Here is a 26,530-nt window from a genome sequence, read left to right on the forward strand (position 1 = left end):
CAGGCTAGGGGTCGAATTGGAGCTGTAGCCACCGGCCTACGCCAGAGCCACAGCAACGTGGGATCTGAGCCGAATCTTCGACCGACATCACAGCTCACGGTAACACTGGATCCTTAACCCACTGAGCAAGGACAGGGATCAAACCTGCAACCTCATGGTTCCTAGTCGGATTCGTTAACCACTGAGCCACGGCGGGAACTCCCTCCTTTGTCCTTTTTTAATTGAAGTATAATTGATTCACAACATTGTGTTAGTTTCAGGTGTACAGCAAAGTGATTCAGACACACACACGCTATCTCTTTCTGATACTTTTCTATTATACGTTATTATAAGATATTGAGTACAGCTCCTGGGGCTATACAGTAGGACTTGTTGTTTATCTATTTTACAAATGGTAGTATCAGTTAATCCTACACTCCTAATTCATCTCTCCCTCACTTCCTCTTTGGTAACCATAAGTTTAGATTCTTTGTCCCTGAATCTGTTTCTGCTTTTGTATATATGTTTCTATTTTGTAAATAGGTTCCTTTGTATGGTTGCCTTTTTTTTTTTTTTTTTTTTTTTGCTTTTGAGGGCTGCATGTGTGGCATGTGTAAGGTTCCCAGGCTAGGGCTCGAATTGGAGCTGCAGCTGCGGGCCTACACCACGGCCACACCAGATCCAAGCCGCGTCTGTGACCTACACCACAGCTCACAGCAACGCCAGATCCTTAACCCACTGAGCAAGGCCAGGGATCAAACCCGCAACCTCATGGTTCCTAGTCAGATTCGTTAACCACTGTGCCATGACAGGAACTCCAAGATGTACACGTCTAAAGTTCATAGAATCTTTTGCGTTGGTATCCACCTGGTACCGTCTCTGCTTTGAGGAACCACAGCACCTCTCTGCTGTGTCATATGTTGCCCTAACTATTAATTATGACCAGTATTTGGCCCTCACCCAATAATTTTCTTGAGCGTCAACATCCACTTACTCAGCCCCACATTCAAATCATTCCACATTCCAACAAAGAGTAATCCAACATGATTACGAGGTACCAGGGTGAAGATGGATGAGCTGTCCTCTGTGCCCAGAGCAGCAGAGGAGGCAGACCTTCCACGCGCACCACGTGATAATCCAGTGCTCCGCTCTAAGCGAGGTGTAGGAGAGTCAGCAAGGGAAGGAAAGATGGGGGAGCAAGGAAACTCTCCAGGGAAAAGGTAAATGGGGGCGGGGGGAAGGCAATAGGAAGCCACGGAGTGAGGCAAACTGTTGAGTTACTTCTTGAAACATTACTAGAAATTCAAGAGGTGGGAAAGTAATAGCAAGGTGATATTTGGAGTAGATTTACAAGTAGAGGCCAGTCAGTTCAAGCTCTTGGGTTCACCTCGAGCTACAGTTCCACTTCGGAATTCACCAAGCTCTCCCACCTTCGGAAGCAACTTCTTCACCACTGACAATGTGAGCCAGACAATCCTTTGTTTTGCGGGGCTGTCCTGTGCATCATAGGATGTTTGGAGCAGCCCTGACCTTTCCTCACTAGATGCCAGTAGCAACTGTCCCCGCCTTCCAACTGTGACAACAGCAAATGCTTCCAGATATTGCCAGATATCCCTGGGAACAAGGCCGGGGTGGAGGACGCTGGCTGAGAACCACTGTTTGAAGCGTTATTCTAGCTCTAAGGACCTCTCTTCCTTACTAGAATATCTTTTCTCTCATTCAGGAAATGGTTTTTCTTTTGGTTCAAAACCCAACTAGACCCTCATTTTCAGATTAGAGATAAACTGTCTAAAACGTTAAGTTACGGATGCCGCAAGCATTAAAAAAGGACATCTTGTTTCATGAAACCTAATAAACAAAACATGAAATGTTCGCTATGGTATGAAGGCGTGTAAAGATGATGGCTAATTTCTGTTTAGAACATTCTGATTTGCAAAGTACTTTCACAACTGAGTTCATTGAACGCTCACAACACCCTGTGAGGTATCCATTATTGTTCTCATTCTAGAGATGGAGACAGATGGGATCGAAGACATCAAATAGCTGAGACACCTGAGAACTAAGTTCTGGAGCTAAGATTTGTATTCAGACAGTCTCATTCCAAACTGTATACATCTTCCATTTGGTAAACAATTAATATGAGCTTCTCTAGGCTGCAGGTAGCATAAGTCAGAGAAAAAGGCTCATCCTAACATCACACAGATGGAGAAATAAAATGACTTGAGCATCCTCTGTTACCTACACAGCCTGCTAAGAAACTATAACAAGTAAAAACTTGTTTGCAGAAGCAAAGCATCATTTAGCCACCAAAAGACAATGCTTTCTTCACCACTTGCACAGTTTTAAGAGCACCTGCTGTGCAAAAAGAAGGGTGATACGTACTAATTATAGTGAACATTTACACTCATCATTTTTAAAGTTTATTAACATCTTTTGGTCATTGTCAACAGCAAATTCCAAACTGGTATAATAAAGATTATTAGCCACTGATAGAAAACTGTGCATAAAAATAAACATTAAGTAACATGGTATGGTCACATAGCTCATTAGAGACCAAATCAAAATTAAGTTCTTTGTATCCTCAGGTAAGTGTTCTTTCTGCTACAATTTCCAGCATCACATGACCCTACCCCGCTCCAGATATCACTATGCCAAGAAATAAAAGTATCCTCAACCAGTCAGATACTAATTCTTTTCCAACAGTATCTGAAGCCACATCTACCTTGGTAGTTTTAAAGGCACTATAAAATATGCCCTGGGAACTTTTGTTACTCTTATCGAAGAAGGAAAGTATTTCTTTAAATTAAGCAAATTACCGGAATCAGACCCATGATCCATTGGTTAACACGTGCAATTTTCTAGACTTAGTCAACTCTGTACTCAAATAATACTTCATACCTTTGAGCCTGGATTCCAGCCTGACAAAGAGGTGAGCAGGAGAGGAATGTCCTGGCTATAATCACACTTCTTTAAAAATTACCTATCTATGTCAAGATGAGGGGCTTCTTAAGCTAGGAATAGTATATGTCTTGCAGTAAACAGGTATTAGACTATGGACGAAAAGCAACTCAATTCCTGATTAAAACAACAAAAAGACCCCGAGTCTTACTCCATCATGGAAGGCGGAATAGTGCAGCAATCCTGGATTGCGGTGAGAGGAGCAGTGAGGTGAGCTGTGTAGGATGCCTCTACGACTTGCTTGTTCCGGTTGACCACATCCAAGTAACGGTTGAACTTCTCTCGGATTTTTTTGGCCAGCTGTGGGATGAGAATAAGCAAAATAAATGGAAAGGCCAATAACCCGTTGTACTTTTTCCTATAAGCTAATTCATTTGTGTCACAAGCTACATGTATTAAACTTCAGGTAAAACACACACACCCAAGTCTTATTTCACTGTGTAAATTGAAACAAAAACTGCAAAATGCCCAGAAGTCAAAGAAGGATACTCACATAGTGATAAAATAATAACTTCTATCTGATAATAGAGAATGATACATTAAAAATGTCTCCCATGTTCAAATACAAATAGGACAATATTCTTCCATAAAATGCCTTGCTGGAGAAAGGAAAACAAAGTCTATTGCTATCATTGCAGGCATGATTTTTGGTATTTGGAGGTACAATTCGAGCAACAATAGTGATTGGAAGTAAAAACTATTCATGGTTCTGGATTCGTACAGGTTTTTCAGGGGGAAACTATATGAAGGAAGGGAAGTGACATTCAGTGTCTTCTGCCACACAACTCCAGGGGGCGCCATTTAAAGCCTTTCACGTGAATGGCAAATCTCAGAAGTTGTGCAATGAAGATATCCGTACAAAACACAATGTACAGTTAGAAATATCCTTGTGCTTGGTCTGTTACACCTTTCACGTGGACAAATGTCTTTCCTAACTGCGGTGAACAGAACACTTCATCATAAACGCTTTATCATAATAGACTTTCATATGGGAATAGCAAAAGCAAATTGCTAAGCATACTGCTTTTTCCTTCATTGTTCCCACCAAATATCACAGCTTAATTACAGATCTCCAAGGAAAATGGTGTGTTTTTCTTCCCCTTAAACAAAACGTTACCCAAATGAAATGACTGATAGAATTATAGCTAATTGGTTTTGTAGAGCTATTCATTATCAGCACACCAGAGGGGAACTAATCACCTCCTCTGGGTCATGCATCTCACACAATTCAGCAGCTTACAGGCTGAGAACATGAAGCCAAATCAGAGCATCTTTATTTGTTATTTTCAAGCCATTTTTCAAATTTGATTTTCTTCCGGGGATATCTGAGCACTTTCAAAGTTTCAATTCAATAATGGAGGTTCTCAGCCTTGTTAAATATTGTACAAACTATGAAGTTTAGAAAATTTTCCAGACATAAGAGGATGAGTGTAATGTTTAATGGGGCAATGGGTTGTCCAAATCCACTTCAACATTTTCAAAGGACAAACTGTGTGTCTAAAAAACTAACAAGTCCACCTGCAGTAAGACTCCCTGAGCTAGAGTTTTTACTATTAATAAAAATGTAGGGAGTTCCCACTGTGGCACAGTGGGTTAAGGATCCGGCACCATATCTGTAGCTCCTTGGGTTGTGTGGAAGCATAGGTTTGATCCCTGGCCAGGCACAATGGGCTAAGGATCTGGCATTGCCACTGCGTTGTGTAGGTTGCACCTGTGGCTCAGATTCCATCCGTGGCCCGGGAACTTCCATATGCCACCAGACTGGCAAAAAATAAAAATTAAAAAATCACATTTTTCTTGCTGAGGTCTTTGCAATAAAATGTATAGATACAGTTAACTTCCCAATTTAATCAAGACCACCGGTGATTGTGCCTCTCAAGGGGACATTTGGCAAAGTCTGGAGACAGTTTTGACTGTTACAACTTGGTGGACGGTGCTACTGGCATCTAGTTGGTGGAGGCCAGGATCCTCTTACAACACACAGAGCTACTCCTGATAACCAAGAATTATATGTCCCCAAAGTTAATGGTGCCTAATTTGAGAAAATCAAATGTAGAAAAAAACTCAAAAATAATTATGCCAGGAATTTCCGTTGTGGTGTAGCAGAAGCAAATCTGACTAGTATCCATGAGAATGTGGGCTCAATCCCTGGCCTCACTCAGTGGCACGGGGACCCAGCATTGCTGTGGCTGTGGTGTAGGCTGGCAGCTGCAGCTCCAATTCGACCTGGGAACTGCCATATGCCACGGATGTAGCCCTAAAAACGAAACAAAACAAAACACAATGATGATGATGATAATAATAATAATAGTAATTCCAATTTGTAATTCAGCCAATAGGTCCCAAATTGTTCTTCTAGGTTAGTTCTGCCCCCATTTGAAATGATTTCTTAAGAAGGAAACGAATCTAAGAAATCTCAATCTTTATATATTTCTATTTCATTCCTTGGTTTTCCTTTCCCAAAGCAATATGAAAGAGGCCATCAAATATACCGGTAATTCTTCAAAATGTAACCCAAATACAGAGACAGGACTACTCACTATCAGTACATATACACCCCCTCATGTTATCATCTGTTTGACATCTGGTTACCCCACTAGACTGTACGCTCTGTAAGGGAAGGTACTACATATGCTTTTGTTTATCTCTCTATTTTCTGCACCTACTACACTACCTGGCAATTACAGCAGACAAAACTATTTAATGAATGAATAAAGATCAAAGAAATATACCCCAGAGCATCCTCGACCTTATCTTTTGGTCTAAGGATCATAACATCTTGACAAACATGGAATACTTATTTTTAAAACATACAACAAATGGAGCTCCCTGGGTTAAGGATCCAGTGGCACCGTCACCACTGTGGCTCAGGTCACCCCTGTGGCAAGGGTTCGATCCCTGGCCTGAGGACTTTCACATGCCACAGGTATGGCTAAAAACACCACCACCAACAATATGCATTTTCTCTTTAAGGCCCACAATAAAATTAAATTTAAAAATTAAGTTCAATTTAAATTAATTAAAAAATTAATTTCCCCACCTACAAGGATGGTCTTTCATTTTCAAGAACAAATGTTCTGTAACAGAATAAATATAAGGTGTGCTTAAAATGACTAAAATACCAAACAAAATCTTCACAAACCCACTTCTAAAAGGAAAAGGGAAACTGCAAACACTTCCGTCTTTCTCTCACACATATACAAACATAAACTCTAAAGGAATACTCAAGGGTTTCTTCTATACATTTGGAGAATTCTAACTTTAAAAAAGTCAGATCTAGCTCACTGTGATATTCTAATCTGGCTCACTACCTGTTCTTGCATAGGCTAAGAATGACTCTTACATTTTTAAATGTAGTTTTTAAAAGGTATTTTGGGGAGTTCCCATCATGGCTGAGGGGTTAACGAACCTGACTAGCATCCACGAGGATGCAGGTTCGATCCCTGGCCTTGCTCAGTGAGTTAAGGATTTGACACTGCTGTGAGCTGTGGTGTAGATCGCAGATGAGGCGAGGACCCCACGTTGGTGTGGCTGTGGTGTAGGCCAGCAGCTACAGCTCTGACTCCACCCCTAGCCCGGGAACCTCCATGTGCCGCAGGTGTGGCCCTAAAAAGATAAATAAATGAATAAATAAAAATAAATAAAAGGGATTTGGAGAGTTCCCTGGTGGTCTAGCAATTTATGGGTCTGGTGCTGTCACTGCTGGGGCTTGGGTCCAATCCCTGACCTGGGAACTTTCACATGCCCCAGGCGTGGCCAAAACATGAATGAAAGAAAGGGTATTTTGTGATCCTTGCTAACTACTTGAAATTTGAATTTCAGTGGTCACAGTTTTATTGAAACACAGACATTTGTTTACATATTGCTATGGCTACTTTCATTCTACAAAGGCGGAGTTAAAGAGTTGGAATAAAGATTGTACGGCTTACTTTGCTACAGGCAGAAAGTAAAAGCCCCAACATGTCCCAGATTGAGCCATAATTCCAGGTATTTTATAAAAATTGGCTTCGATGCCTCTCTATGGAGAGGTGGGGGTTCCTTTGCTCCCACTGCTTGAATCTGGGTAGGCTTCCAACGGCTTCTGCCAGAAGAGCTGAGAGAAGGTGATGCTATGGAAATTGTAAGCCTTGTAAGCCTAGGTCACAAAGGGCTCTGCAGCTTCCGCCTGTCTCTCTTGGCATAGGCTCAAGTACCAGTGTTGTAAGAAGTCCAAGACACATGGGGAGGCCACGGTTAAGTGTTTGGTTGGCAGCTCTAGCTGAGTTAAGTCTTCAAGTCATCCCAGCCCCAGCTCCGGATATGAATCAAAAAGCCTCGAGATAATTCCAGCCCCTGGTTTTCGCTGATGAAGCCCCGGATATCACGGAACAGAGTTAAGCCATCCTTGCCATACCTGAACCACAGAATCCGTAGGCATAAAGAATCAGTTGTTTACATCACTGAGTTTCGGGGAGGCTGAATTCCATTCTAAGATAAACACGTGGAAGCTGAGCTAAACAAAGTTGCTCAGATGGAAGCACTGCCTCTAAATTATCAGAATTATCAAGACTCTAGGAGTTCCGTCGTGGCAGTGGTTAACGAATCGACTAGAACATGAGGTCGGGGTTCGGTCCTGCCTTGCTCAGTGGTTAACGATCGGCGTTGCGTGAGCTGTGGTGTAGGTTGCAGACGCGGCTCGGATCCGAGTTGCTGTGGCTCTGGCGTAGGCGTGGCTACAGCTCGATTGGACCCTAGCTGGAACCTCCATATGCCGGGAGCGGCCCAAGAAATAGCAACAACAACAACAGCAGCAAAAAGACAAAAGCAAAAAAAAAAAAAAAAAAAAAAAAAAAAAAAAAAAATAAAATAGTGAAAAAAAAAAAAAAAAAAAAAAAAAAAAAAAAAAAAAAAAAAAAAAAAAAGACTCTAGCTTGTGAATTATAGACAGAGTGCAGAGATTTCAGAATTCTTCATAAAATTATGATAGCTGCTGGATAGGGGTACTTACCCATATACTAGGTACAGGACCCAAAAATGGAGGTACTGTCATTTTAAATCGATGAGCCACAAAATAAAAGAACCCACCCACTCATTCAAACTCAGAACCATCTGGTTTATAAAACCTGTGTGGGAGGATCAGCATAAATGAATCTGACTAGTATTGATGAGGACACAGGTTCAATACCTGGCCTCGCTCAGTGGGTTAAGGATCCAGCATTGCCATGAGCTGTGGTGTAGGTCACAGATGCAGCTTGGATTCCTCATTGCTGTAGCTGTGTTGTAGGCTGGCGGCGTAGACCCCTAGCCTGGGAACCTCCATATGTCATGGGTGCGGCCCTAAACAAACAAACAAAAACCTGTGTTTACCTGCTCAGCTATGGCGCCCCAGACAAACCAAAGTGAAGAGTAGTCACAACAGTGGTTTGTCATTTAAATTCTTAAAATTTAAAATCATATAAACTGAAGAATGGAGCTCCTATTAACATAATCAGTCAAGGCGCAGACTGGGCTGGCTGTGGAACTGAGTGTTCCTTGGATGGGGGGTGGGTACTGGCTGATGGGAGAGAGGCCTTGCCAGGGAATGGGGAACCTGCCTTTGGCCTCCTGGTTAGGATGGGCCTCAGGCTGCATTGCTCATTGGTGGAGGCAGGAACTTGCGAGCAGCCCCAGAGACACACGGCAATTAACCAAGGTCTCAAAAGCAAGCTCTCTCCACTTAGATTCGCACCTTGTGGTCAGAAACTCCTCAGTGTTTCATGTTGTCAGTCTCATCTTGCTTTATTTAAAAAATTAGTCGCCAACATTTGTTGGGGGCTTCCTATGTACAAGGCATGCTTATAAGCACCTCATAAGCGTATATTCATCTAATCCTTCAAGGAGCCCGAGCAAGTGCATGCTGAAGGTTACATAACTTGCTCAAGGTCACAAAGCCAGGAAGCAGTGGAGCCGGGGTCCAAAGCCAAGAGTATTCTGTATTCTGCTTCCGAGCCAAAGCATCAGCCCTTGTGGAACACTGCTGCACTCTGTAAATGCACGGACGGACAAACTCCCCTGCCCCCATTTCTTCTCAAATCCATTTTGACAAATGCTCTGAAATCCTCGGCAGAATACTCTAAGCCACAGAGTCTCAGGACTTTATAACAAGAAGTAGATTTTTTAATAGTTAATATTTCATTTAGAATTCTTTATAAGTCCTATGAAAATCAAAACTCTGAAGAAGTTTAGAATTGCTGAATTCTACCAGTACCATGAAAAAGGGCTGGGGCTGCATATGAAGAAATGTATCCTCCAGAACAAGGTCTGTTATCACCCGACTACTGTGGTAGGAGTTGCACTAAACTACCTTAAATTGTTCTAATTCCTCCAGGGTGTTGGATCGTTGGTTTCTAACCTGGAAGGAGAACAGAATGAAGGTACCTATTCCTCTCCTTCAGGAGGTGAATTTCAGGATTTGACATTTTCCTCTGGGTTTTGACCTGAATTGATTTATCTGTTATTATAGAGTAGAAAGATGAAATTGTAATTCCCATTTTATGTGTGGGGAAAAAAAAAAAAGATGCATATGGAGCTTAAGCATCTCTGGACTCCCTGGGGGTGCTCAGGCCTCCTGTGACTCCACTGCCTGAGATGACCTCTGTGTGCCCTTGGGACAAGGACGGTGATGGTGACTTGCTATAGACACCACATGCCCTATTCTGGGGTCTTCTTTTCCTTCTCTCAAAGCAATCTCTTTTAGCATGTCAACCAAATCTAGGTTGCTCGGCAAGCATTAACAGAATTTATTAGAGTAAAGACAGCCCACAGAGAGATTAAGTCCTGAATGTATCTTTTAAACTCAAGAGAACCGGCTACCAAGGCGGAAACTTCCAAGAGGCCAGACAGATTCTGGGTCTGTATCCTGCCATGATCCCTGCCGTCAAGAGAAAACAAAGGACATTCTCAACAAAAAAGCTACAGGTGGACCCACAATCCTCCTCAGTGTAATTAAAAACATTTTTCTTTCCACAGCTCAGCTTTCATCTTTTATCCTTCTTTATCCTCTCCCCTTCATCCCCTAAGGGGATCCTGAATGCTGATGAGACGACGGGACTAAAACCATCTTGTCATCTTTTGGGTCAATTCTTCAGCCAGCCAGCATCCAGCCACGGGTCAAAGGATGAGGAGGTAGCACGCCGGTCCCCATGGGAACGGATTCGAATTTGTCATCATCTCCAGTGACAACGTTTCATCACAACATCAATGAATTTCTTTCTTGAATTTCACTTCCCTTAATTTTCCCAGAGACATTTCTGTCATTTGCATACTTCCCCAGAGCCGCCCGCCAACCCCCCCACCCCCGCCCCGCTTTTAAAGCTCTTTTTACCTTAGCTTTATACTTCTAAAGACTGGAGGTGGGCTGGCACATGGTTAGAACAAGGTAAAGGAAAACAAAATGCAAAGGCATCGTACACATTTTATTTATGCTCCTTTCCTAAAAGGAAGGGCCAGAAGCAGTTTTGAATGTTAGGGACAGCTTTATTTAAAACACCTAACGCTGAGGCTGACAGGCACAGACAGGACGGGTACTCTAGGGGACTGGAGATTCAGAGCAAAATTCCTATTGAATGTCGAAGAGCTTAACATGTGACATTCAAAAACCTTTGTGCTGCGCGAAGCATTTAACAGCTGATGACCCTTCCCTTCGGTGCCAGCCTTATTACTCCACGAAAATAAACCTTTTTGTTTTCCTGCCAGGTTCAGAATTTGCTTCTTTCACCAAAGACATGATTTCAAGTATACGCAAGCGCAAATATTTAACATCTCTGAACATCACACCATCGCATGGCAAAGTTCAAGGACACGTTGTTTCATGTTGCATACTCTCTACAGGATATAAGAAAAAAACCCTATGGTTGCTATTATTTTTATTAGTATCAGTAGTGATATTCCAGACAGCTCTCCCAATTATCAGCGGAGAATTGGGGCAAGGTCTTTGACTTCCCTTAGCCTGGGTGTCCTGAGGAAAGCAGGAATCGTGTGGTTTTTCAAGGGCTTCTTGTGATGTTTCAATGAGACAATGACTATATAAAGCCCGGGATGAGTACCAGGGGTTATTTTCATTGCTATATTCCATCTCTGGATTTAGGATGAGCGCGTGATGGTGATAGGAAATACTGTGGAGTCTCAATTTCCCCCAATTAGAGCCTTACATCACGGGAAAGGGACTACCTGAACAATCACCTTTTTTTTGTTCTTTCATGGTTAATGCACAGGGGCACTGACTCCTGCACATCCTCATGAACAGGGTCTGGGTGGTGGAAAAAAGAATTTTATTTTCCCCCTTAAAATTTCAAAGCAAAATGGCATAGAGAGCTTAAGCTCTGGAGTCTCATAACTTTGAGTTAAATCCAGCTCTGTCACTTACAGGTAAGTGGAATCAAGCAAATGATGTTTCTAAGCCTCAACTGATTTACCTCTAAACTGGAAACAGTAATAGCTGCTTCATGACATTGTCTGAGAACTAAGAGGGATGATGTTGATGAAGAGTTTAGCAGCATGTCTAACGGATTATATGTGCCAAATAAGCGTTGGTGAGTGTTGTTTTGCTGTTGTTGTCCTTGCTATCCTCGTCACTGTTACCATCACTGGGCGGACCTTGGTCATAGGACTAGGGCCCTTGGTGCCTCTTCCCCAGCCCTGCGGACGGTAGGTTGTATAATTATGGTCGTAGGTAGTTCAGGTCTCCTCTGGGATCCTCCTTTTCTAAACTTGAGGATCTAATAATGCCTTGACTCTTGTGTCACACTTTTCCATTTTCAAAGCACTTTTGCAAGGCTCATCTCATGTGTGCCTTCCACCAACCGCAGGAGTTGGGCAGAACAGATATTCCTGCCCTGTCTCTACCATCAGGACATCAAGACGCAGTGGTGTGCCCAAGCTCATGCTGAGTAAGTGGAGAAAACAAAGACACCACTGCTTCTAATCTGGGGCTCCATCCCCTTTCTGCTACAAGCTCCCTCAAATGGCAGAAAAAATGGGAACTCTCCCAGATCAAATTATCTAAGTTCTACTCATGCTTCCAGTCCCAGCCCCACTATTACCTCTCTGAAGCCGTCTCGGGCCCTTCTTTCCCCAAATTGCCTAGGACTTGGCATCTGCGCCACCTGTGGTTGATCTTTCTTCCTTCAAAGATTCCATTTCCCCCAAGAAACCAACACATAACCATGATGAGCATTTAAGGATTGTTTACTATGTGCCAGGCACTCTCAAAGGGCAACTTTAGGGAATGCCTTTATTAATGTTCACAACTCTTGGTAACTATTAAATGCTATTTTTATAGGTAGTTCTGATAGATGAACTTGCCCAAGGACACTCAGCTAATAAAATAATTAGATCAATTCCACACCGCTGAACTACTGTACTATGCATTTTTCCTTCACGTGCACCTCACATCCAGAAGAGCAGGCATAACTGGAGTCATTTCCCCTCAGACAATCTAGTATTACCGCCATATCGGAATAATCTGGTTCCAGTTCAACAAAGGGCGACGACCATAGGAATATTGTCTATTTCTGGTTCAAGCCCATCAGAAACTCTGGCTCATCCAATTCCCTATCTTCACCTGCCTCCTGGCTTATATCAGTGGCTCTGGAATAAGTCTTGCTGAATAAGGAGCACCAGGAAAGGTACCCTGATGGCAACTGGCCATAGATATGGCATGGCTGCTCGTTCACTACCAGCCCGGGGGGCAGCATGCAATGGCCTAGGCATGGCAGGCCATGCCACAGGACAGGAGAGATGAAGGCTCAGGGGTGGGATGGGGCCAGTCCAAATTTCCAATGGCCCGAGGGGGCTTCAGGGTTGTCTGACGGATGTGTGGGAATCGCACATCCAACGGAGAAGTGGGGCAGCCGCTGACAGACGAACTGCAGGTGGACCAGGAAGATTTATGTGCAAGGCTGTCTGGGCTCCAGGGTCACATACCCGGATCCTGGGAGAGGTGGGGCCCCTGTCACTGAGCTGGGGGGTGAGGGGGAGTGAGATGGAAAAAACAGAAGGCAAGTGCTGACATGCCAGAGAGCTGTAGGAGGCTGAGCTCGGGAAACAGCTTCTCTCTCAAAGCAAAATGCAGGTTTGCTTTCAAGGTTATGATGGGGTTTGGTGCGGGCAGCGGTTTGTGTTGGGTAGTCCAGGAGAGTCATGGAAACATGAAGCCAAGCCTCCAGAAAGCCAAGGTTCTCAACGCCAGGGCTCAATGCGCTCTTGCCCTGTTGTTCACCCCATTTTACCCTTAACAACCAGATCACAACAAAAGAAACAAAAGGAAGCGCGGACTTCAACCCACTTCTCCCCACTTCGCTCTGTAATAGGAGCCCCTGGGCGTAGGTTCCTTTAAACCAAAATAAGCAAGTGCTTAGGCCTTAAAACTTTACAGCCTGTTCCTTTAGGAGGGAAAAGCAGTTTAACCTAGTCTTAACCTTCGAAAGAATCAAGAGGCTGTGAAGGGGGCGAGGGGGAGGAACAGGAGCCCCAGCAGGGAGAAGAATCTCATGTTTTACATGACAACGTTTGAGATCAGTTTTCCTAGTTCGTGAATCAGGGAGGAAAGGGGTTAAAATACCCTGGGTTCAAGAACTTAGAAGAATTCTCTGGCGGCCCATGAAGGACACAGAGAAAAGGAAAGAAAACCCAGACCCATTACTCTTACCAGGTAAAGCTCTCACATAGAGTAAACGTATTTTGGCTGAGCGCATCAACACCAAGTCTAGCTTAGAAGCGCTGGAGGTAACGGGGTGGGGTGGGGACGCATTAAGGGAACTGGGGTCCACTGGGAGGGCTCTGGGGACCTGCAGCTTCACAGGAGCCCAGGCTCTCTTCCCCCACCCCCAGGGCACATCACTTCTCATTATCCCGAACCAAACCTTGCAGCCTGGGCCAGACCCTGGCACAACTGCAGGGACTCAGGAAATGTTTGCTGTATACATGAAGGTCAAAACCTGAGCTCCAGTAAGAGGCCAACTGACCAGAGTGTGTGTGGGGGTTCTTCATGGGTCCTTGGAGGGCATATGGGTCAAATACTTGCGAGCGAGTGTCCATTAGCTCAGCAATGAAGTGGAAAGATGAGACTGGCAGGGAAACAAAACTCTGCCACTAAACACGCCCTCCTCCTCAACCTGGCCAAGAACGCAGTAGATCCCATTCCTGGGAAGACAGACTGGCAACACGACTGAAAAACACCTAGATGTTACTATATCCCCTTTCTTAATAACCAGCTACCCTGACTTACCTTTGCAATGGAAGATGATATTGCGCCATCACAGGACTTTGCTGATACGCATGTCCAACAGCAGCAGACACTCTCCCATGCGCATGTCACACTCTCCCTGTGCACGTCACAGGCTAATGTGCAGTGTATTCCATTTTCGAGTAACAACTTTCCACCATATAGAGTCCTTTTAAAACTAAGGAAAAATAACAGTACGAGTGACAGCATCCTACCAACATTTGACTTCTTCAGCTGTTGAAAACTGGTGTTGCGATCAACAATCACCCGAGTCTTCAGTATGACCCGACTCTCTTAGGCTGCAGGAGGACTCTCTCCCCTGGTCCAAGTTCATGCAATGAAACCAGCTTGTACTGTGCTTGTCTCGATAGACAGGAAAGGCACTTGTTGGCTTTAACTTCGAGATACTTGAGTAGTGGCAAAACTGCCCTTGAGGTCTAGGGGGCCTTTATAATGCAGGCCTGAAGCTCCAAGTACTTATACAGAGAGAAAAGTTTATGTTTTCTTCTTTTTAACTTTTATTTATTTAAAAAAAATTTTTTTTGGCAGCACCCATGGCATGTGGAAATTCCTGGCTGGGGATTGAACCAGCTACAACCAACGCCACAGCGGTGGCAACATTGGATCCTTCACCCACTGTGCCACAGAGGGAACTCTGTTGTTTTTTTAAAAGGATAATTAGGAGAAACAACAGCATGCACATAGACCGCTTCGATGAGGTGCAAATGTTGGATGCTAGCAGGAAATGTCTTGCAATGAAGAGTTGCTAGAAACACCAACACAAAATGTTTCCCATGTGGGTTCCCCACCAGAGGAATTAGGACTGTTTGCCTCCACCACCACATTTTTATTACAGCCTTCTCTGAACTACTCTGGGTGTCGCCCGGCCAAGCTGCGTCTGATATCATTCTTGAACTCACTGTTGGATTTAGAAAGGTCTTCTCATCCCCTCTCTGGTGACAGAGAGGACTGCAAACAGAAGAACCGGGGTATGTGTGCTCTTCACTGGCTGTTTGCTTCCATAGGACTCACGCCCACACCTTCCTCTATGGTGCCTGACATGGGTGACCGAGGAAGTGACAATGACAGTTCTCAATGATCTGCAGAAGAGCCAGCATGCACTTTGCAGCATATAAAAAGATGAAAGGCTGCTTAAGTAACACCCAGTGAGAATGCCTGTGAGCACTTATTCCAACATGCCCCTCACCTGCCCAGAATCTTCTAATATTGTACGTAAAGCTGTATGTAGTTCTTGGTAAGCATCCAATTTGAATACCACATGTTATTTCATAGAACCAGATTTTCAAAGCATTTGGTCAATTCAGGGTGCTTGATATTAGCAGCAATTAACTCCTTTGCATCCTTGTCATAAGTATTTCCTATTGTACCAAGGAATAAATGAGGGATAAGTTGGTCCCTGCTTTTAAGTTGCTTGCTACGTTTCAAAATACACTCTGGGTTTCTGTTTATGCATTCTACCAGTGCAGATGATTTGAACTTTTTTTTCTTTTTCCTTTTTTTTTCTTTTTGTTAGTAGGAGCAGCAGTACTTTCACATGGAAAATGGAGTTGGAGGGCAGAGGTGACGATTTAATGAAATCTTAGCTGCTATCTTCTCACCAGCATTTCCCAATACTATCCAACCTCGAGATATTAAAAGTGTGTGTAGAATGGGCTTAATTGTTTCCATGTTTAATGGCATGTTCATTTCTCATGATGAAGTCTTTCTGGAGTTATAGAATGAGGATGGAGACGCAATCTCTTCCCTTCTTCGTCTTAAATGAAGCTTGGAGTGTTTGAGTCAGAATCCCAGGCTCAGACTTTGCAAGGGTCTGTGTCACTGAAAGAAGGCATTTGTGCACATATGGACGGCGGACTCAAGCGAGGCGCCGAAGTTCCAGCTGGAGCAGGGAGAGAGGCGCAGCGTGGTGGGAGCTTACATGTCTTTTCCTGCCCTGCCCCAAAGCCTTGCCAGCCCCTCTCTGTGCTGCAGCCTGTGCTTTCCAGCTGTGCCTGCAACACTCCCTCCACCCCGCCTCCAACCCGCCCTGACTGATAGAGAAAGAGTACCAGCCCTTTCGCGTGTTCCTTTACAAACTGGGCTGTGGGAATTAACAGAATGAGGAAATGGAGTACTCTGGGTATCTGCCAAAACAACAGCACAAAAAACCTGTAGCTGTAATTTTCAAGCCTTAAATACCTGTGGGTGGTGGTGGTGGGAGGTATAGAGAATTGCATTTTTTCCTATAATTGGTAGAGGTGTGTATACACAACTGTACAAATGAATGCTGTGTTGTGAATCCTGCCAACATATGCACAGGGTACAATTCGTATATGTCAACAATAGATACACAGAGCATTATAATATAATGTGTGAGTACTCAGGAGGGGTTGTGTGTGTGTGTGAGGGAGAGGGAGGGGAAGAGGGTGGGATTATCTCAGTTTATCTGAACACCAGGCATACATCGGCTAAAGTACACTACATACCCCTGAAATCACTGGTCTATATTTAGTACTGGAATTAAAGCTTTCATGCATGCCTACGCACCTATTTGAACTTCCAAATATATATAAGGATATGGAGCGTATGTTGCACGTATATTTTCCTGAAAATATAAACAAGATAGTTAAATACTTCAAATTCCAAATCACCATTTCTTATCGAGCTACCTTCTCTCTCCTGGCCCACCTTGTTTTTTTCCCCTCTAGGAAGAAGCTGGCGGGCAGCTCCCTAAGTATCCCTCCCTGATTACTGTCAAAGTTTCATGTAGGGAAAGAACCTGGGAGTTCCGAGGTAGCTAAATGTTTGCTACTTTCTCCATGGAAACTGCACTAACCAAAACTGTACCAACCACAGTTCCCCATTAAACAATTCCAAAGAGATACCAACGTCTACTCATGTGCAGCAGAAAGGAAGCTCACTCTGTTACACTTAAACCCTAGGTACTAGCCTGACAGCTGCAGCTTTTTTTTTTTTTTTTTTACTCAATTAGCTAGAAGTCCTTCTTTAGGAGTGCTCTTTATTTACCCACCCACCCCCAAATCCCAATAAAAGAAAAAAAAAAATCAATAGCCCCATAGAAGTTCCATAACGACACAAATTTGAACCAAGTGACCTGAGGTTATGTTATTAATGGAATAACGATGAATTGAGAAAAAGACACAGGAGTTGTCTCCTTAAATAAATCAAGGACTTCATTTATATTTATATCTGTTTTATGTTCCTGCAGGATAATCCATTAGTAATAAAATGCTCTTCCTCGTAAGGCACACGTTATAGACTTGTGATTTATTAGAGCTAAAAGGCAGAAGGCACCCCCACCACCGTTTGGCCCATGTCAACTGAGCATTTAAACACCATCTTTTCCTCATTTGGAAGCTGAGTTTTCATCAGAGTACTTACAATGTTTAGACATATGATTTATCTTACTTTGGTTAATGTGTAATACTCTCAGGAGAGAATAAACCACCTTCCTCTTAAAAACAGAAAACATAAAAAGAGCAGCAACAGAATAAGTATGAAAAGCAACATAGCACAGTGATTAAGAATATGGATTTTTAAAATTAGACCACATGGATTAAAATTCTGGTCCAGGAGTTCCCATTGTGGCTCAGTGTTTGACGAGTCCGACTAGGAACCATGAGGTTGCAGGTTCGTTCCCTGGCCCTGCTCAGTGGGTTAAGGATCCGGTGTTGCCGTGTGCTGTGGTGTAGGTCACAGACATGGCTCGGATCCCGCGTTGCTGTGGCTCTGGCGTAGGCCGGCGGCTGCAGCTCCAATTCGACCCCTAGCCTGGGAACCTCCATATACCACAGGAGCGGCCCTAAAAAAGGCAAAATAAATAAATAAATAAAAATAAAATAAAATAAAATCCTGGTCCTATCATCTACTCCAAGAATGACTTTGGGCATCATTGCTTAATATCTTTGAGCCTCAATTTCCTCAACCCTAAAACAGGGAGAGGAATTCTACTTGTGACACAAAGGTAGTGGTAAAATTTTAATGAGATAACTTAGGTGAAGCAGCATTTATTAAAGGAACATGAAGCATCAGGTCTAGTAAATCGTCTTGTGCAAAATGCAACACCACCTAGGGGCATACTAGTTCTTGTACCCATGCCCCACTTACTAGAATTCTAGTAAAGCATATGTAATTTCAATCAAAAATACTGCCACCCTACATGATATCCATAATGCATTTATACCGCCCTTCTGGCTCTCAGAAATGCCTAGAGAGGACAGTTCTGTCCTTTGGGCCATCACCTGCAAGAGATTAGCAAGATATACCAAATATATGCAACACATGTCTCCTGTGCCTTACCTCTGTCCTTGGGATAAGCTCTTTATTTCTCTTCCTACAAAGCCAAGTATACAGTAAGTCCTCAACAAGTGTTTGCTGACTTCATCGACTGTCTACCACTTACCAGAGGTATGCTCAGAATCTCCCCCTTAACAACGCATTAGTTTATGCATTCATTCCCCAACATCTATCAAGTCTTACACTGTGAGTTATTCTGGCAAGGTCCCCATGCTCAGGAGTGTGGGTCTCCTCGATCTGTATCTTTGGAAGAGGTAATAAAACCCACAAATTTTCGTTCTGCTACAAAAGCATTTCCAGTATTTAATATTTTCTTACTCTCTTCCAAAATTTGAGGAGTATCCTCTAACCAAAATTTTTTTGCATTTTTGGTAAAACAAATTCAGAGTCAACTTGCATGATTTTTTCGGGGAAGCAGCATGATGTAGCAAAACGGTCTGTAAATCTTTCCTAAAGTGATGGACTGACCATTCAAAAACCCCCGTGAAATCTCATACGAAACTTCGATATGTCAAACAAGTAAGAAAAATTGATGGGGGGGGGAATGGAGAGGAAAAGGACAGAACCGGGTCCCTTATGTTCTATAACAGTCTCTGCAGTACCTCCCTTGTACTTTAGGAAACAATATCTTGAAAATACACAGTGTAGCACTGAGTCTGTATCACTAGAATCCCCAATCAGGTTCTCCAACGTTTGAGTTGAGTGACCTTATACAAGATATTTCTTTGGTATCATTTTCCTTGTCAGGGAAACTTGTAGAGCTGTTTTTCAGGATTATGAATTCACGCAACAAATAATTCCTGAGACCCTACTACCTTCTACCTTGAGATACTTTTTCATGGTACTAGGGGTGCAGCAAGGAAGGAAAATAGACAAAAATCTCCATCCTTTACAGGAGGCCTTAAATTCTATTTCAAACGATATACAATGAAAAAACTGCATATGTAAGTCCTAAGTGCAAAATTATAAGGTAGTAAATAAAGCAAGAAAGTGCTAAGAATAAAGGTGGGTACAATTAATATCAATTATAAATGGGTGGTCAAGGGCTTTCCTGAGAGGTAGCACCCCACCAAGACTGAAAGGATGCAAGGGAACAAGCCATACGGCTCTACAAGAAAGATGCAAGGACAGTGCTTGATTAATGATGCACAGTCAATAAATGGTGATTATTTTCATAGCCAATATAACATGAGAAAGCATAAAAGGAGGATTAAAAATTTGATCTCGGAGTTCCTGTCGTGGCACAGCAGAAACAAATCAGACTAGGCACCCTGAAGTTGTGCATTTATTTGATCCCTGGCCCTGCGCAGTGGGTTAGGGATCCAGCATTGCTGCGAGCTGTGGTATAGGTTGCAAATACGGCTTAGATCTGGCATTGCTGTGGCTGTGGTATAGGCTGGCAGCTGTAGCTCCAATTAGACCCCCGGCCTGGGAACCTCCATGTGCTGTGGGTGTGGCCCTTAAAAAAATATAAATAAATTAAAAAAAAATCTGTCTCTGCCACTTTACTAGCTCACTGAAGCCTTGAACCATTTACGATGACCTCCTAGAAATGCAGTTTTCTCATCTAAAAATGGGGTAATAATACCTGGACATTTTACAATGCCTTTAAAAAATAAAAATGAGAAAATATACATGGAAACCATAAGGAAACAGAAAACCACAAAAATATGAAAACTGTCACATCCCCTTATCGCACCATCTTTCTGAAATGACAGATCACCATTCGTCTTAATAGCCATGAAACCCAATGATTTTGATAGGTAGCCCAGGAGAAGAATTTCTCTGTTAAAAAATAACTTCCCTTCTGGAGCGTCACACCAAGAAGAGTAAGAGCTGAAACAGACCTAGCTTGATTTCCGGTTGAGGAAATCTAAACACGAGCCAGAGAAACTTGCTGGGGATCCGGTCTGAGAGAACAGTCATCTGTTTGCTCTGGTCCTTGGTTAATTCACTCTAAATTCCCCATCTGGGTGGCTTCCATACACCTCAGACTTTCTTCTGCCTTCCCACAGATTTAGGGCCTTTGGTTCACTCATTCAACAAACATTTAATAAATACTTACAATAAACACAGAGCCAAGCACAGATTTGGGTGATGGGGTGAAGTAAACCAGAACGCTGCCAGAATAAATCCCCTGTGGAAAGATGGGGGAACGTTTGGGGGCAAAGACAGAAGGGAATCCATACCGCCTCCAGGATTCCTCTAGTCTGAACAAGTCTGAGCCTTGAACATATTTCACCAGGTAACTGTAAACAAAATGAGAGCCTGCCGGGCACCACCACACTCTGTTACACTTGGCGGGGCAGTCTCCAAACAAATCTACATTCTGAAAATATTAAAACTGAGGTGTAAGACTATCTCCAGTCATTTTTTTTCCAGCATATATATTTATTAAGTGCCTACCTCGTACCAGGCACAGGGAACCAGAATTCAAAGACAAGATACCCATGTGCTCAGCGATTCCACACCTGCTCTTCTTGTCTAACAGTTGTCCCTGTGTCTCTGTGATCCAGTGCACAGTTCAACATAACCAAACATTTCCACTGTGGAGAGTTTCTGGAAGTAGGAATACAGAACGGATACAGATGGAAAGCCAATGTGAATCTCATGTCCAGTCTCACATTTCTTAAGTAGCATAGCCTTTTTTTTTTTTGCCTTTTAAGGGCTGCATCCATGCCATGTGGAGGTTCCCAGGCTAGGGGTCAAATTGGAGCTATAGCTGCAGGCCTGTGCCACAGTCACAGCAACTCCAGATCCAAGATGCGTCTGCGACCTACACCACAGCTCATGACAATGCCAGATCCTTAACTCACTGAGCGAGGCCAGGGATTGAACCCGCAACGTCATGGTTACTAAGTCAGAATTGTTTCTGCTGTGCCACAATGGGAACTCTGCCTTTTTTTTTTTTTTTTTTTCTTTTTTCTTTTTAGGGCTGAACCCGTGGCATACGGAGGTTCCCAGGCTAGGGGTTGCATCGGAGCCACAGTTGCCAGCCTATGCCACAGCCACAGCAACATGGGATCTGAGCCACATCTACGACCTACACCACAGTGCATGGCAATGCCAGATGCTTAAGCCACTAAGTGAGGGCAAGGACTGAACCTGCATCCTCGTGGATACTAGTCAGGGTCATTACCACTGAGCCACAATGGGAACTTCCTCAAGGAGTTCAGCTTTTATTTACATTTCCCACTAGTCCTCTTCTGGGGTTGTTCTATGATCATCCTCTCTTGGAAATCTTCCTTTTGAAGTTTACAGCTCTTTCCTTCTGGGCCTTACCTAGCAGGATTAAACAGCAGGCTAAGAACAGTAATTTTCTCACTGGTGTACGCTTATATTCATACTCTAGCATCCTATCGTATTCTGAACACTGAACACAAAATACTGAAAACCTGCTCTGAGCTAACCATACAATCTTTCAAACAATCTTGCAAGACAGACGATGATCTCCATCTTATGGATAAAATTGACAAAGAGACTGAAAAGTTAATTATGCCAAAAATTAAACAAAATAGTAAATGACAAAGTCCTGCATGGAATTCAAGTTTGTCAAAGCAAAAGATGAAGCTCTTGTTCTCTACCCTAAGCTACAAGGGAGCTACCCCCACTTAAAAAAAAAAAAAAAGGAGAAAAGTTTTCTAACTTTTCTGGCCTTGTACCCATGTTCTCTGAGGTCCCTTCCACCTGTAAGATTCTAAAACATCATGCTAGTTAGAACTGGTTATTTATATTTGAGTATATAAAATGCTATCTCTTTAGAATTGATTCTCTATTCATAATCTCTTTGAAGAAAGAGCTCTTTTATGTTTTTAGGCCACATGTAAATTGTTCTCCTACTGAGTATCTTTCTTCCCTCTTGAATAAAAGGATATAATTTGGTGTAAAATCTATTTCTTGCTTTTCAGATGGATCCTAATCTACTGCTTTGAACTGATCCAAATTCCTCATGACTGGGAACTCAAGTTCATACACCGATAAAATAATAATGTGGAGTATTAGTACCTGTTCAGTAGCAATTTCTTATAAAACCAATATGTTTCTCCTTCACTCTCTTCCAGTGAATGTATTGGGTGGAATGAAACATTAAACTTTAAAAATTTCAGACAGAATTGTCAGTGTCAAATAACAATTCATAAAAATAATTAAGAAAAACTAGACGTGTTATGACGCTAGTGTCTTTTTAAATACCTTTGGTGGCAGGAAAATTCTTAGATTTTTACATTATACATGTATGGGGTAAGCTGCATTTAAGGATAAACAAATGAGCAGAGATTTGAGCTGTTAACAAAGAGACAAATTGGCAGTTTTGTGTCCAAGTTAATTGCCTGCTAAAGCAAAGTCAACATAACTCACAGGAATATAATAGATTCTAGAGTTTTTCACAATCTCCAGGACACAACCTACATTTTTTGATATACAGAGAGAAAAAGCAAAGTGTGACCAATTCTCAGGAGAAAAGACTATTACAGAGATTAACTTCAAACATTTGTAGATGTTAGAATCAGCAGGCAGGATTCTAAAACAGCTACTTTATCTATGGCTGAAGGATTCAAAGGAAAATGGGTTTGCAACGAATGAAAGAGAGAAAAGTTTCAGTAGAGAAAAGCAGAATCTATTAAAAAGAAACAAATGAGGAGTTCCTGTTGTGAGTCAATGGCTAATGAACCCAACTACCATCCATGAGGACACGGGTTCCATCCCTGGCCTTGCTCAGTGGGTTAAGGATCCACCTGTGAGCTGTGGTGTAGCCCAGCAGCTACAGCTCCAATTTGACCCCTAGCCTAGGAACCACTATATGCTGCGGGTGCAGCACTAAAAAGACAAAAGACAAACAAACAAACAAACAAAAAAAGGAAAGAAACAAACGAAAACCCAAGAGCTTAAAAATACATTTGAAAAAATTTAATACTGCTACAAAACCAACAGGTCAACAATGAAATCAAAAAAGGAAACTAAAAAATACCTTGAGACAAATAACAATGAAAATAACCATACAAAATCTATGAGCAAAAGCAGCTTCAGAGGGAAGTCAGTATCAGGGGCCTTTCTCAAGAAACAAGAAAAATCTCAAATCAATAACCTAACCTACCACATAAAACAATTAGAAAAAGAATAACAAACAAAACCTAAAGTCAGCAGAAGGAAGGAAATCATAAAGATCAGAAAGGAAAGTATTAAAATAAAGATTAAAAAAATAGAAAAAAAAAATCAATAAAACCAAGAGCTGGTTCTTTGAAAGGGTAATAAACCAAATTGACAAACCTGTAGCCAGACTCACCAAGAGAGAGAACCAAAATAAACAAAATAAGAAATGAAAAAGGAGAATTCTCAAGGAATACTGCAGAGATATCAAAAAAAAAAAAAAAGAGAGAGAGAGAGAGAAAATACTATGAACAATTACATGCCAACAAATGTGATGTCCTAGAAGAAATGGACAACCTTCTAGAAACATACAGCCATGAAAACTGAATCAAGAATAAATAGATCATTTGAAGATGAAGAGACTGATCACTAGAAATGAAATCAAACAGGTAATTAAAAAAAAAAAAAAAAAAAAAAAAAAAACAACTCCCTGCAAACAAAAGTCTGGGACCAGATAGATGGCTTTGCAGACAAATTCTACCAAACATACACAGAAGAACTTACACCCATCCTTCTTAAACCCTTCCACGAGACTGGAGAATAAGGAACACTCCCAAAGACATTCTATGAAGCCACCCTCACCCTAATACCTAATTCAGACAAAGATACTACCAAAAAAGAAAACTAAAGGCCAGTATCTTTGATGAATATAAATGCAAAAATTCTCAACAAAATTTTAGCAAACAAAATCAAACAATACATAAAAAAGATCATACACCATGACCAAGTGGGATTCACCCCAAGTTCACAAGGATGGTCCAAAATATGCAAACCAATGTGACACACTGACAAAAGGGTAAGACAAGAGCTGCATCAACAAGACAAGACAAAAACTACACAATCATCTCAACGGGTATGGAAAAAGCATTTCATAAAATTCAATATCCATTCATAATAAAAACTCTTACCAAAGTGGGTATAAAGGGAACATACGTCAACATAATAAAAGCTATTTATGACAAACACACAACCAATGTGATACTCAATGGTGAAAACCTGAAAGTCTTCCCACTAAAATCGAAAAAACAAGACAAGGATGCCTACTCTCAACACGACTATTGAACATGGTACTAAAAGTTCTAGCCACGGCAATGAGAGAAGAAAAAGAAACAAAAGCTATGCAAATTGGAAGGGATGAGGTAAAATTGTTATATGTAAATGACATGCTATATATAGAAAATCCTAAAGACTCCACACAAAAAGGACTAGAACTAATAAACGAATTCAGCAAGGTAGCAGAATACAGGATTTACACACAGAAATCAGTTGCATTCCTTTACACAAGGAGATATCAGAAAGAGAAAGAAAAAAAAAATCCCTTTTAAAATCACATAAAAATACTTAGGAATGAGTCTGACCAAGGAGATATAAAACATATGCTGAGAACTATAAAACATTGATAAAACTGTAGATGACTTTTTAAAAATGGAAAAATATCCCATGCTCTTGGATTGCAAGAATATTGCTAAACTTAGTGTACTACCAAAAGCAATCTACAGATTTATTGGGAACCCATGAACATATTACACAGAACTAGAACAAATAATCCTAAAATTAATATGGAACCATAAAAGACCCAGAATTACCAGAGCAATCTTGAGGAAAAAGAACAAAGCAGGAAGCATAAACTCCCAGGCTTCAGACAATGCTATAAAGCTACAGTAATCAAAACAGTGTGGTACTGTCACAAAAACAGGCATGTGGGTAATGGAACAGATTAGAGAGTCCAGAAATAAAGCCATCCACCTGCAGTCAATTAATCTTTGACAAAGAAGGGAAGAATATACAATGGGGAAAAGAAAGTCTCTTCAGGAAATGGTGCTGGGAAAGTTGACAGCCACATGTAAATCAATGAAGATAGATCACACCTGCATACAATACACAAAGATAAACTCCAAATGGCTTGAATACTTATTTAATATAAGACATGACACCATAAAACTCCTAAAAGAGAACACAGGAAAAGCATTCTCTGACGTAAATTATATCTATGCTTCCGTATCAATGTCAAGTCTCCTAATGCAATAGAAATAAAAGCAAAAGTAAACAAATGGGCCCTAATCAAACTTAAAAACTTTTGCACAGCAAAAGAAACCATAAAGAAAATGAAAAGACAACTCACAGACTGAGAGAAAATATTTGTAAATGATGAGACTGACAAGGGCTTAATTTTCAAAATATAGAAACAGCTCATATAACTCAAAACAACCCAATCAAAAAACGGGCAGAAGACTCAAAAAGACATTTCTCCAAAGAAGGCATCGAAATGGCCAATGGGCACATGAACAGATGCTCAGCATCAATAATCATCACAGAAATACAAATCAAAACCACAATGAGGTACCACCTCACACCAGTCAGAATGGCCATCATTAACAAGTCTACCAATAAAATAGCTGGGGAGGGTGTGGAGAAAAGTGACCCCTCCTACAATGTTGGTGGGAATGTAAGTTGGTATAGTCACTAAAACAATATGGAGGTGCCTAAAATAAGTAGAAATAGAACTGCCATATGATCCAGTAATCCCACTCATGGGCATATATGAGGACAAAAATCTATTTCAAAAGATACATGCACCCTATGTTCACAGCAGCAGTATTCACAATACCTAAGACATGGAAATAACTGAATTGTCCATTAACAGATGAATGAATAGAGAAGATGTGCTATATATTTATATATACACACACTATATATAATATACGCACAAAATGTAGTATTATTCAGCCATAAAAAGAATAAAATGGTGCCATTTGCAGCTACATGGATGGACCTAGAGATTATTATACTAAATGAAGTTAAGTCAGAAAAAGACAAATACTCTGTGATATCACTTATATGTAGAATCTAAAATATGACACAAATGAAGTGATTTAAGAAACGGAAACA

The 26,530-nt window shown here is 41.7% G+C and overlaps 1 protein-coding gene across 1 annotated transcript in view; it reads right to left on the reverse strand.

Annotated features, from left to right (window-relative positions):
* The window catches only part of CACHD1 (cache domain containing 1), a 235,983-nt gene that overhangs the window by 109,893 nt on the left and 99,560 nt on the right, over positions 1–26,530 (reverse strand). Inside the window, 1 exon segment of the mRNA XM_021096540.1 lies at positions 3,089–3,237. Within this exon segment, the coding sequence (XP_020952199.1) occupies positions 3,089–3,237 (149 nt within the window).

This window comes from Sus scrofa, chromosome 6, assembly GCF_000003025.6.
Source record: "Sus scrofa isolate TJ Tabasco breed Duroc chromosome 6, Sscrofa11.1, whole genome shotgun sequence".
NCBI lineage: Eukaryota > Metazoa > Chordata > Mammalia > Artiodactyla > Suidae > Sus > Sus scrofa.